Source organism: Leopardus geoffroyi, chromosome D3 (genome assembly GCF_018350155.1).
Source record: "Leopardus geoffroyi isolate Oge1 chromosome D3, O.geoffroyi_Oge1_pat1.0, whole genome shotgun sequence".
NCBI lineage: Eukaryota > Metazoa > Chordata > Mammalia > Carnivora > Felidae > Leopardus > Leopardus geoffroyi.
The window spans coordinates 762,290-775,504 of record NC_059339.1 but is presented as its reverse complement, the minus strand read 5'-3'; the positions used below and the strand labels follow the sequence as shown (position 1 = coordinate 775,504).

The 13,215-nt window shown below is 66.0% G+C and overlaps 1 protein-coding gene across 11 annotated transcripts in view; it reads left to right on the top strand.

Moving 5' to 3' along the window:
* Nucleotides 1-13,215, top strand: part of FBRSL1 (fibrosin like 1) — a 79,319-nt gene that overhangs the window by 3,918 nt on the left and 62,186 nt on the right. For all 11 annotated transcript variants that reach the window (XR_006707520.1, XM_045457794.1, XM_045457796.1 and 8 more), the window contains exon 2: nt 12,550-12,750. Coding sequence is in view for 10 of the 11 variants with exons in the window: in XM_045457794.1 (XP_045313750.1) it covers nt 12,550-12,750 (201 nt within the window). In the remaining variant the exon portion in view is untranslated. The remainder of the gene's footprint in view (nt 1-12,549; nt 12,751-13,215) is intronic.

Sequence of the window (13,215 nt, the reverse complement as noted above, 5' to 3'; positions counted from 1 at the left end):
GGCAGGGGAGGCTGCCTCGGTCCTGATGGGCGGTGGCCCCGTGGGAGGGGTGTGCGGTGTGTGAGAACTCCCCCAGGCCACGTGCAGGGGGCTCCGTGGTAGTGATCTCTCTGCAAGCTGGGTCCAGTGTCCCCCGGGGCGAGGGGCACACAGTCATGCTAGGTCTGGTTGCCAAGGGCCAGGAGTGCGGGGGGTCAGGACGTGGCCCCGCCGTCCATGTGCAAAAGCCCACGCTGTTGGTCCCGCAGGTGGGGGCCTTGATCTAGGGGGCCATGTGCCGCGCCCGGCCGGCCCTCCAATAAGGGGGACAAAGGAGAGTTGGTGCTGAGAGGAGTGCCCATGCCCACCAGCCAGAGCACCTCCTCCAGGCTGCCTCCTACGCTCCAGATGGGGAAACTGAGGCCCAGAGAGGGGGAGCATTTTGCCCGCAGTCATGGGACACAGGCACAGCCCCAAGCCTGGGACCTGCTTGGGCCAGCATTGGGTTGCTCCCCCGTCCTCCTGAGGGCCACTGCTGTGGGGGAGGGGCTGCTCCCGCCAAGGTGGGGACCCCCCCCCCCAGGCTGGGTGGAAGCAGAGCCGTGGCGTGGCCTGCTCTGCCCGCATGGACACCCGCTGCCTTGCCTGGACAGCAGCAGCGTGCTGGGTGTGGGGTGGGAGCGTGGACCGGGCTCTCCTGTGGGTCAGCGCCCTGTTGTGGGAAGGCGTGTCACGGGAGCGGCGGTGACGCGGACGGCCGAGGGCGCTGTCCTCACACAGCCCTCCGTAGATGCGGAGACTGAAGCCCAGGGTGGCCGAGCTCTCATCTGGGATCTGCCCAGCATAGCACCAGACCACAGACACCTCCTGAGTCTCGACTGAAACTTGTGTTGCGTCTTCTAGACGTTCTTTGGGATGAATCTGAGCTCGAGCAGAGAGGGCAGTGGTCTGCGTGACTTCTAAAGGGATGGCCTTTCCGGGCTGCAGCAGTGGCAGTAGGTGCCCACGCCACCCTGGGTCCGCTGCCTGACCTCTGGGGAAGGGCCGCCCCGTCTGAGCTCCTTGGGCCTCGACGGTCTGCAGAGCCTTTGACTACACACGGGCTGGGAGGGGTCCACTCCTCACCGTACTCCTGTCGTGGGCGGTGAGGCCATAGGGTGAACGCTCACGCACGGTGGCATGGCGCGGCGGAGGTGGCCGTGGTCCTCCTGATACGTGGTGGCCCTGTGTATCTGGTGGCCAGCTCGCTGTCCCTGCCACCCCTGGGCACAGGTGAGGGTCTTGGGCCTCAGTTTCCCTGTCCTGCCCACACTGTGGCCCCGCGGCAGAGGCAGCTGACCTCGAGTGCCCAGAAGAAGCCGCGCTACACCGGGAGGTGGAGCCTCCCCTTCCAGCCAGTGGGCTTGGCCGGGAGGGGCAGCACGGGCCATGGGGGCACCCCTGCGGCAGGCCACCGCCCACTTTCCCTCTGCCCTCGCTCTGAGCTTCTAGGCAGAGTTTCAGGTCCATGGCACGTGCGTGTGTGTGGTGTGTCCGTGTCCGAGGTATGTTTGTGTTTGTGCACGCGCACATGTGGATACACACGTCTGGGGTGTGTCCTTGCCTGGGCGCGTGTGTAAATCCCCGTGCACGTCTGTGTGCCCCAGACCCCGTCTGGGGCAGCAGCTCCGTGGCGTGGACAGAGCAGAGGACAGGCCTACACGTAGGGAAACCCCGTCCTGGAGCTCCAGGACAGGGCCTCACCCCCTCCATCCATTGTCCTGGGCCTGCTGCAAGATGGTCACCCCCACCCCTGCCCCAGCGGGCAGCAGACGCTCATGAGCTCACAGAGCTGGCCCCTGTCCCCACCGCCCCCCTGGCCTCTTGGGCCCATCAGCTTCTCTGCTCTAAACTTCTAATTCAGTAACCTTGCCCCTACTGGGGCCCCTCCACACCCCACCCCAGCCAGCCCCTCACTCCTGACCCCCCTTCCCCCCCCCCCCCCGAGAATCCTCAGACACACACATTGGCACACTTCTGGCCTTTGTTGTCTGCTCTGTCCCCTGCCCAGAAGATTCTTTCCCCAATTGTCAGGGTGACTCACTGTCCGATCACATACCCCCTTCCCTGGCAGGGAGTCTTCAACTCCTGCGTCCAGGCTGCCCCAGCCCCTCCTGGCTTACCATCTGTTTCCCCCCCCCTCCCCGCCCCGCCCTGCAGACTCAGGTGTCCCCCAACCAGAACCTCCTGTGTGCTTGTTTCCCGAGAGACGCTCCTAGACCTGGGGCGGGGGGGTGGGGGGGGTGGGGGAGGGCCCTGTGGCGGTGCTCTGTTCATTTTGATACGTGGGAGGTCGTTGTCCTTGACCGTGGTACGGGCCTCTTCCTGCGGAGGGTCTGTGCATTTGCTGACTTGTCCTGCCTCGGGCCTGGGTTGTTCTGCTTTCTGATTGGCTGCTTCAGTGTTTGTACCTGGGCACTTTGTAGAATTTCCTTCTCGGTTCTGACAGTTTCCCGGCAGAGCGTCTAGGTTTCCCGTTGGCCACTGAGGCAGCCATCCCTGCTATCTCCCTTCCTGCCCTGTGGCGTCTGTCAGCACCTCCACAGCACCGCGTGGGAGCCCCGTCCTTTCCGGCTGGGCTCCTGCTTCCCCTGGACTGCGTGTGGCTGCTGTGTCCCGCTGGGAGGGGTCTGCGCTCACACCAGAAGTGATCCGTGTGTCACCCTTCTGTGTGATGATTGTCTTCCTTCTCTGGCCCCGTGACAGCAGGCTGTCCCTGAGTGCCTTGCCATGTGGTCCCGTGCCCGCTGCATCTTGCCTTGTGCTCTGGAACAGAGTGGCATGAGAATCATCAACTTCTCCCACACCTGGAAAGAACACTTGGGGTCCCAGCTTTCCAGCCTCATTTGCTGGTGGCTGGTTCGAGACCCGTGTCAGCTCCCTTTGGGATGGGGAAGCAGGCGATGGGTAAGGGCTCTGTGGGACCAGCTTGCCGGAAACAGGGTCAGCAGGGCACTCCACCCCCAACCCCCGGAGCAGGCTGGCATGGGACAGGAGCTCCTGAGAAGGGCTGCCTGTGAGCTGGCAGGTGTGAGACCTCAGGCCCTGTCCCCCTGCATTCTGTTCGGGAGGGCAGTGGCTGCTTTCTGGAGGAAGGACACCAGAGTCCGGAAACTGCTCCCACCGTGGGCTTGGGCATTGGCATGTTCTTGGGGCAGCCCAAGAGGCAGCAGCTGCACAGTGACTGGGCAGGGCGTACACGGGAGCCACCATCATCCCGGCCTTGACCGCTGTGGTTCGCATGCCCTTCACGGAGCTCCCAGAGGTGGGGGCCGTGGTCGGCCCTTTAGGGAAACTGAGGGGGAAACTGAGGCACCAGGCTTGTGTTTATAGCCCCTGGTGGAAGAGTAGCTGCGTCGGGCACAGGCCTGACCAGGGTGCCCTGACGTAGTCACAACCAGGTTGGGATGCCTAGAGAAGGTTGATGGGGCGGCCGGGCTGGGGTCCCAAGGGCACCCGAGGCACTTTCTCCCTTGGGATCCGGAATCTGAAACCCACATGGAATTGAGTGCTCCGGGGACTCTGGGCAGGTGTGGCATCTGGTTCCACGTGGAGCCTGTTCTGGTGCCCTGGTTCACCCGAGCAGCTAAAGAAAGGAAACTGACCAGCGAGTTACCGGCCTTGTTCAGCCCCCCAGGACTGTGTACCAGGACCCTGCTCTGCTGCCCAGCCCAGCACGTGAGTGGTGTGTGTGTGGGGAGAAGGATCCCCCTGCAGAAAGGCCAGGAGGGCACTTCCACGTCCCTCCCCACACCCTCCCGGCAGCCCAGCGTAGACTCCAGCCGAGTGAGGCGCTGCGGGGGCCCCGGCTCTGCTGTTTTCTCGGAGCAGCTGTTCGGGGCGGGCCACTCCCTGGACTCCACGCGGCTGGCCGGAGCCGCATACGCTCTGACCGAGCTGCAGGTGCCCGTGGGCCCTGGACGAAGGCGGGCGCTCTGGTGAGAGCAGGGTGTCAGCAGGTGGTCGTAGAGGCAGGGCAGCCATCGTGTGGGCACGTGGGTGGCCCTGCCGGAAGGCTGCCCCCTGTACCCCGTTGCCAGGGAGGAGCAGGAGGCCAGAGCCCAGCCTGAGGTGCAGCCGTGCTGAAAGTCACGAGGGTCAGGAGGACGGTGACCAGGGCCGAGGGCAGGGCAGAGTGCCGTGTCTCCTCTGCACCAGATGAGGCGTTCGCTCATTTCACCTCCCTGCAGCTCCTCCAGCAGGAGCCGTGCTGTCGCCGCTGTATAGACAAGGACGCTGAGGCAAGGGGAGTCCGTCTGCAGCCGGCATGGGATTGAAACCAGGCATGGGGCACGAGTGTGTGCACCTCAGGGGGGCTGGGGTTGGAGGCCACGGGTGCCGTGCTGCCTTGGGTGGCCAGCACCTGCCGCGCCCCCCCCCCCCCCCCCGCAAACACTCTCCAGCCTTGGGGAAGGCTGTTCATGTGGCCCTAGGGCTCCCACCCCACAGGGACCCTCGGGATCTGCCATGACCCATCAGCTCTCTGACCTTACCCATTGCAGCTGTCCCCTCTGGCCCCTTGCCCCAAAGCCACGTACTGGTTGTCAGACCCCGACAGGCCTCTGGCTAGCCCTCAGCCAGTGCTGTTCCACACGCTGCATGCCTCCCCCTCAGCACCTGGTTCCATCTGTAGCCCCAGTGGGGATTTGTCAGGAATTCATGCAGATCGTCTCCTGGATAAAGCCAGGGGCCCCTGGCTCCTGAGGTCATCTCTCTGCCTGTCCCAGATCCTCTAAGGGCAGGCCCCTGTCTGTCATCCATGGAATGAACCCACATTCTCCGTGAGGCTCGGCCGTGCCCACCCCCTCACCTGGGGCCCCACACACTTCTGCCTCAGGGTCTTTGCACATGCTATGCTCGGGCCCATCTCCCAGGAGCAAGTTCAGGGTGCTTCCTCTGACTCCTCCCCTGTCCCCCACCCACTGAGTGAGCCCAGTCCAGATGCCCGGTTTAAATTCAGTTCTCTTTCTCACCATGTGGCCCCTAGGTAGCCCCCTGCCTGCTCTGGGCCTTGTTTTCCTCATCTGGAAAGTGGGGGTGATGAGCTAAAAGTTTTTGCCATATGGTCCTGAGCCCCTCCCTGTCCCCTCTCCAGAGCCCTTCTCTGAGCTGCCCCTGAGGTCTGTTCTCTTTGTCCCCCACCACAGGACAAAACAGAGGCAGGAGACACTTCAGCAACAGTGGCCCTGGCTTTGGCCTCCCTGGGCAGCCCCCACCATGTGTGACAGCTGAGCAGGTCCCAGAGACTGAGGGGGGCTCGCAGGGCAGAGAGCCTGGGGCCGGCTCCGGCAGTCGGGGGCTGGTGCACGGCGGGCTGTCTGTGTGTGGAGGGCTGGGGAGGAACTTGGCCAGAGACTGACCTCCAAACCCGGTTGCCGGGACAGCGGTTGTGAACACAAAAATCAGTCGAATGTGGGTTAGATGGCGGCCTGGGGGGTCGGCACAGGGTCACAGTGTGGGGTTGCAGCAGGGTGTGCGTGCGGGGCCGTGGGAGGGTGCGTCTGTGGTGTTCAGGTGCAGACCTGGGCGGGTGGCCCGGAGCGGGGTCTGCCTGTCCGTTATCCGGGTCCCTCTTTGCTTCGGGCTCCGTGCCCGCCACCCTCCTCCACCTCCATGCCTTGATCAGAGTGCCTGTCGCCGTCAGCATCTGATCCACTTGTCCCTGGCCACGGGGCGGGTCTCCTCTGCCCCAACAGCCACGCAGTGTGTGATGGCTGATGGGCGCTGGACAGACATGGGAAGGACTGAGTGTTTTCACAGAGCCTGAGGTGGGGGGTCCCCACTAGAGTGCAGGGCAGGCCGCAGTGGTTCTGTGGGCAGCCGTCCTGCCCCTGCTGGCCCGACTCCCAGCTCCCGGCTCTCTGCCTCGCCGGGTGTCCCAGCGTGTGGGACACCCTGTGAGCGGCGCCTGGAAGCAGGGGTGCCGAGGACGGGTGCCGTGAGCTAGCAGGAGACTGACCCAGAGGGACCAAGGCTCACGAGGCAGGCTCTGGAAGGTTCTGGAGCAGCCGAGGTGTCTGTGAGGCCTGCAGGGGACGGTCCTCGAGGGCAGGGTTACACCCGAGTAGCCATGGCACCGGTGGGTTGAGGGGCCTCTCAGGCAGGGAGCACTGAGGACGGGACGGGTCAGGGAGGAGTGCCATCCCAGCATCAGAGCCCGAGGTCCCCGCGCCAGGGTGGAGGCCGCCGCCCGCAGGGACGTCCAGGCCATCTCCGCCGGCCTTTGGGTCTGGACGGTGGTCGGCAGCGGGTGTCAGTGGTGCCCCAGGCCTTGCTGCGTCTGGACGCGGGGGGCCCGGGGCGGGAAGGTGGGCCCGGCAGAGGGACCCTGTCACCCCCTCCTTCTTCCAGTTCTTTGTGACTCTGCTGAAGGTGGTCTGTAATAGGAGGGTGCTGCTGTTCCGGTTCACGGGGCCTCCCGTTTCTTTGGGATCTCCCCGGTTTTAGCACTGCGAGTCCCACATCCAGGGAACCCTCTCGGTCCCAGACAACAGGGATGGTTGGTCAACTCGGGGTGGGGGGGGGCACGGGGCGGGGGCAGTAGACAAGCTGCCTCCTTGGTAGCCGAGGTGGGGGAGGAAGGTGGTCCTTCTCGGGTAGAGACCCTGCACTGAGCCATGCGCTCTCCTGACCACATGGAAGGAGACACCTGTGCTGTGGTCTCTGCCCTGGGGCCAGAGAGGGGGACTCGTGGCGCGGAAAGCAGGCAGGGCGCGGGTTTTACTTGCGGGCGGGTGGAGAAGTTTGATTCAGAACTTAACAGGTGAAGGAGAGTGAGCCACATAGATGCCAGGGTGGAGGGAACAGCTGTGCCAAGGCCCTGGGGCGCATGTGTGCCGAAGGGCTTCCAGGTTAGGGATGACGGCCTGCCAGGCGAGCAGTGGGTGGAATTCGGCCTGAGCTTTTGGAACAACGAAGAGCTGCTGACGGAACTGTGAGCCAGCAAGGTCTGCTGGAGGCCCTGAGTCCCAGAGGTTCTGGGAGACCAGCAGCCTCGGCCAGGCAGGGTGGGGAGGTGGGCCGGGGAGGGTGAGTCCCAGGTGGGCCAGGCCTTCCACTCCACCGAGGGGGCGCCCGTGCTTGGCAATGAAGGGTGGGTTCTCTGTGACCCTGGCCCAGGGCTCAGACCCAGGTGCGGGGGGGGGAGGCCCCAGCGCAGCTCCGGGAGCGGAGGGGGCGCCCACCTGGCCCCGGCACCATGCCTTTGCCGCTGGGTCTGGGAGCTGGAGGGGCCTGGCCCACGTCGGAACTGGCAGCCTCAGCCCTCGGTGAGAGAGAATCTGGGTCTGTGTTTGCCGGCTATAATGACTCGTGTCTGTGCGCGGTCGGTTTACCGGAGTGCAGTCAGAGATCTCACTGGTGCTGCATAGTGAGAACGGTTAGGGGAGCTAAAAACAGTCCCATAAAATTGCTACACGAAAATCCAATCACTGGTCTCACGCCACCGAGCACCCCTACCTACCCCCTCGTGGCCCGGGGGGGACCAGAGGCCTTGCTGCTGCTGGGGGCGCTGGGAGCGTCGCCGTGGGGCCGTTGCCTCAGGCCTCGAGGGTGGGGGACCGCTGTGCTTGGCCGCGTCTGCCCTTCTGTCCGTGCGGCTCACAGACGGGTCCGTGGGCGGAAGGCAGCCCGTGAACACATGACCCGGCCCTGACCCTGACTGCTGGAGGTGGTCCCGGCTTGCCCCAAACCATCGCTGCGGCCTCGGCAGGGCGCGCGCTCTGCTCCTCCGGGTGCGTGGCGTGGGTCCCCGAGCGGCGCACCGTGTGTCCCGTGGCTCAGACGCCAGCCCACTGCTCGCCTTGGCCTCCCTCCCTGTGGATCTCTCCAGAGGGTCTCTCTGCTTGCGGACGTGCCCTGGCCCTTGGTGGGGCCGTCGTTGCTGTGACGGCTTGGCCCCGCCCAGGGCGGTCGGCACAGTCTGGGCACAGCTGCCCCAGTCGGCTGATAAGGGGGGCCCCGCGATCGGGACCAGGAGCAGCACTCCCGCCGGAGCAGGCTCAGAGGGCGCAGAACTCTGGCAGCGTGCACCTGGGCTCGGGCGAGCCTCCAGAACTGGCCCAGCCTCGCGCGGGGTCAGGGTCAGCATAGCGAGGGAGGCCAGCCCCGGCCTTGCGGTGCCAGGAAAGGGCCAGCCAGACGTCGCAGCAGTGCCCCGAGGCAGGGTCTATTGAGTCCTGTGGCTGGGAGCCCCCAGGACGCCCAGCTCAGAGATGCCTGGGGCCACTCTCAGGGCAGTGGCTGCGTGGGGAGCGGCCGCCTCTGGATCCCGGGGCGGCACCAGGCCTCTTGCCTGCTGGAGCCAGGAGGGAGCCTGTGGTGTCGCCGGGGCCTGCCGCCTGCCGGCTCGCCCTCTGCGGGGCCCCGGCCAGGCGCCTTCCCGGCTCCCGTGCTCTTCCAGACACGGGAGCTCCTGCCCGAGGGCCTCACCTGCCCCCACTGGCCTGTGGCCTCCAGCCCAGGAAAGCGAGGGTGTCTGGCTGTGGGCGGGATGGAGCTGGACCAAGTCCAGGCGGGGGGGGGGGGGGGGGGGGGAGGCCCCGTGGGTGGGGGAGGCCCCGTCACTGATATTTCAAGGGTTCTGACAGTTTAGTTTCCCGGTTTGTTGTTCAGAAGACACAAGCAGTGTCATAGCGGGTTTACAGAAGGTGTGAGGCGTTGAATGGCTTGTGGCTGACCGATGCGTGAAAGATGTGGTGACTGGGTGTGTCTGGAGAGGTGGCCTGGAGTTGCCCCGAGGCCATTCCGGAACCCACAGAGGGGCGGAGGCAGGGCCTAGACGGAGGCCTTCGCGGAGCCCACGGCCCGCTCTGCGGTTGACGGTTCACCACACGTGCTCTGCAGTGCGTCTGCCCTTCCGTCCATCTATCCTGTTGTGTCTGTTTTGATTACAAGTGCTCCTTGGAAAGACGGATCCCAGCCCAGCCCAGTGTCCCCGAGGGGCAGGCCGTTCCCACGGGTTCCGTGGTCCGTAGTGAGACGTTAACGTGTGCCGGGCTCTGCTCGTGCCGATGGCGTGCCCTGCGGCCGGCCTGTTCTCTGCCCAGGGCAACAACGGGGGGGGGGGGGGAGGGGGGCTTCAGAGGCTGACCCCCGGGCCAGAAACCGTGTCTGTGGGCTTACCTGGTGGGAAGGTCCTAGAAGCCGTTCCTGCTCCTTCTGTCAGAACAAGCGGCTGCGGGGGACTCACCTCTCCGTGACTCAGGAGCGCGCCGTGTGGCCGTGTGGAGTCACGCAGTGGCAGGATGCCCACTTCTCGCAGGAGGGGGCGGCCCCCAGGAATCTGGGGCGGGGGGGGTTGGGGGGGGCTGGCTGCTCTCTGCGGCAGTACGGAGGTGTGGGTGGCGCATGGCGGGCGCGTGGTGTGCGCACACCCAGGCATGGAGAGCCTGGGGTGGGGCCCCGGAGCCCATCCAGTGGGGCTATGGCACAGGGCGGGCCTGGCAGAGACCCCCCCGCCCCGTCCTGCTCGGGGACTCCCCCGGGCTGTGCGAGTGTGTACCTGTGTGAGCATTGCGTGTGTGTGTGCGTGGTGGGATGCCTCCGACTCCCGCCCTCCTCGTCGTGTCCACACACACTTGGGGTTGTGTCCGCATCTGCCCTGACGTGGTCAGCGTCCCCCAGGGGCCTGGACGTTCGGTGAGGGTGTCTCTGGACGAGACTAGCATGTACATCTGTGAACCCTGCCCCGTGTGTGTGCGTCCCATCTGATCGACCGAGGGCCTGAACAGAACAGAAAGGCCCGGCTTTTCCTGCTGCCTCGAGCCGGGACAGGGGTTTTCTCCGGCCCCGGGGAGGGAATCCACACCAGACCTCGGGGCATCCGGGCCCCCACAGTGGTGTGGCCGGCTCCCCCTAGCGGGGCTCCCCACATACACGTGCCCTGCCGCTCTGTTTCTCCGGAAAGCCCTGGCCGATACGCCCCTACAGCATTGCGGGCTCTGACACAGCCTGCTGGGCCCACCCTCTGTCCCGCGATGGGAGGCTGGGGCCGGGCAGGGTGTCCGAGGCAGGGGCGGTGAGGTTCTGAGGCTCTGGCACCCTGCAGTTGACTGGCAGCATCCGGTGGGGGCCTCGCTGTTCTCTAGGGCCTGTGTGGGAGGGAACGGCCTGTTAGCAGCAACGGCGACCCGGGGCAGGAGACTGAAAGCTACGAGTCGGAGCGAGACTCTCTGGAAGGAGGCACAGCACTTGTGTGTTGTGGGGGCACCAGGAGCCCATGACTATTCAGAGCCTTGCACGTGGAGAGCGGGCTGCGGTCTTTACCGAGACCTCCCCGTCCCTGGAGGGACCGCCTCGGTTTTCTTCCCCAGGGACGCCTGTGGCTGTATGAGCCAGGGAGGCAGGCACGAGAGAGGGAGCATGGAGCTCCTTGCCACCTCAGGGCCTTTGCACTGGCTGCTCCTCTCTGGGCGGCTCCCACGGGTCCTCCCTAAGCAGCTCTCAAGTGGGCCCTTCCCTTCAGCTCCCCTGCTTGGGTTGCCCTCCTGTCCCTTTGGGCCAACTCCCTTCTGAGCTGGTCACTGGTGCCTGGACTGGCATAGTCAGTGCTGAGCACCGGCTTTGTGTATGCAGATGTGGGGGGGGGGGCACGCAGTCCAGAGTCCGCCTGATACCCACGGGTAGGGAGGGAGCGCGGAGGTCTCCGTGTGAGCAGGGCCGCCATGTCGGGGTGTGGGGGAGTGGCCCCTGTGTGCTGAGATAAGCAGGGGCGCCACGAGCTTCAGAGGGGCATGAGGACTTGTGACCAGGACTCCAGGACAGGCTATAGACACGCCAGCGACCCGCGGTGTCCCTGGGGTCTTGAGATTCCAGAGGGCGGGCGTGGGAAAGGGTCTGTCCCGTCTGGGAAGTGAGGGTCCACCCGCTGCTATGGCACAAGCCCGCGGAGCTCTGGGCAGAGCCCTATAGCCTGGGCGAAGGTGGGCAACAGGCTTAGGGCAGAGCTTCAGCGAGGGACAGTCCCCGACCGAGAGGTGTCCCAGGACGGGTGCCAGCTTGGTCTCCCTCTCCCTTCCCGTTGCCCCTTGGCCCTAGGGAGCGGGGAGGGGCGCAGGAGGGTGCACGCTCGGCCTTTAGCGTCAGTTCAGAGGTGAGAGGCTTTGAGGGGCTGTCCTCCGTCCGTGTGGCTGTGATTTCGGGCCCCTCAGGAGAGTCCTGGGGGCGTGGGGCGTCCTACCCTATGTAAGGGGGAGTCTGCCGGCCCCACATGTGCGTGGTTGCTCCCGGCCCAGGCTGTGGAGTCACATGGGGCGGGACAGTCACGGGAGCTTCCGTGCCCGGACAGACGGTTCTAGTCCGGCCAGCCTGGTGGGGCCGCTGGCGCTGGGTCAGAGGACCTCGCCGGACGAGGAACAGCGTGTCCCTGTCTCCGTCGCCAGGCCAGGGCACCGCAACAGGCTGGGAATTTGGTTCTTGCTGCCACCTACCCGGGTGGGCTGAGGCCTCTGAGGCCTGGCGGTGCCCGGGTGCCCACCCGAGAGCAGAGGCCTCAGGAAGCATTTCCTGTGGGGACGTGAGGGTGTCACCTGGGACGTGGGGGAGCCTCTCCGCCATGGGCATCACTTTCATCCGGGCCCTCTTCCCCTCCCCCTGGGGTGAATGCTTTCAGAACCCTCCGGGTCCCTTTTTGCGGTTCCCTCCCTCTTCTTCGGCAGCCCAGTGGGGACGGTGCCTCCCACCCCACCCCACGGACCCAAGCAGGAGGGTGGCGGGTGACACTCTACCTGCCCACCACCAAGCAATGCCAGGCCCTCCTGGGCTCTGGGCTCACTGGCCGGACTGCAGGTGTGCTGGGTGCGGGACCACCTCTGCAGAGCAGGAGCAGTGCACGGTGGTGCGGGGACCCCACGGGGCATGAGAGAGAGCTGGCTGCTGTTGTTGGCATCTGCACGGCACACGCTCAGTAAATACCCGCTGCGTGCCGGGCCCTGCCTTGGGCACCAGGTGCAGCTATGAACGAGATGGGCACAAGTCCCCGTTCTAGGGAGGGGCCTGGGGTCCCCGGAGGTCTGCACACCCGGCTGAGTCTGGGACTGATTTCCTAAGACGGGCTTCCGTGATATCAGGGTGCCAGGCTGCGTGCAGCTGGGTGGGCAGGTAGATCCCCGGGTTGCCCCAGGGGCCGGTCGTCACGTGCTACGGGCACGGCCTGCAGTTCCGGAACCCAGGGCACCCTAGGCGGGGGCCGCGCCTCACCAGGGCCGGTGCAGCCATCAGTCCCGGCACCCGCCCAGTTCTGGGCCAAGGATCAGGGCCCCCGTGACCAGGTGGTGCCCCTTGGGAAGCCTGCTCCCTTATGCAGCTTTGTTGCAGCTCCCCCTGCCCCCCACCTGTCCTGACAGGCCCACCCAAGTTTTCCCTGCCCCATCCGCCCCTCCTCCTGAGCTGTGATCCCAGCAGGGGGGCCTGGCGCCTTCAGGCGGTGCGGTCACACACCCGGGGCCCGCCCTCAGCACCGCATGGCCTGACACGGTGTCACTGGAGGGATGACGCTGCCAATTAACCGGCCTTGTCCTTCTTCACTCGCAGAAGGACATGGCCCTGAAGCCACACGAGCGGAAGGAGAAATGGGAGCGTCGCCTTGCCAAGAAGCCCCGTGAGTCAGAAAACTGCCCGTCTGCAGAACCAAGCGAGAACGGGCGGCCCCTGGAGATGGGCAGCCCTGAGCAGGACCTGGAGCCTGCCTGCGACCGGGGGAAGAAGAAGGTCCCCCTGCAGCCCACCAAGCAGGTGAGCCCCGGGCCCCGCCCCCACTCAGAACCGTGGTCTCTGTGCCCTCGGGGCCACACCAGCACCTGGACACCACCGTCGGCATCCGGGCCCGCCTGGCAACGTGGCCCATCGTTGTTGGGCGAGGGGTGCGGGGCACACGGGGGCTGGGGCCCCAGGCAGCTGCTCACCGTGAGCCCGGGGCCCGAGCAGACGGAAGACCTGCCCCCGGTGGGTCCCAGCCGGAGAGGCCGGGCTGGGAGCGCAGGCACTGGGGGCGGGGGAGCGTGCACTCGGGGCAGGAGGGCACACCCGCTGCTAGGCCGGCCCCGTTTCCCCATCGCGTCTGTCAGGCTCCGCCGACCACGGGGTGTCCGGCGTGTCTGTAGTGCGCGGGGGGCCAGGTTCAGTGCTGGGTGCTCTCCGCCTGCCGGACGTCTGTGGAGCGCAGCGTACCTGTGGGGGGAGGGGGGGGGCACGTGACTT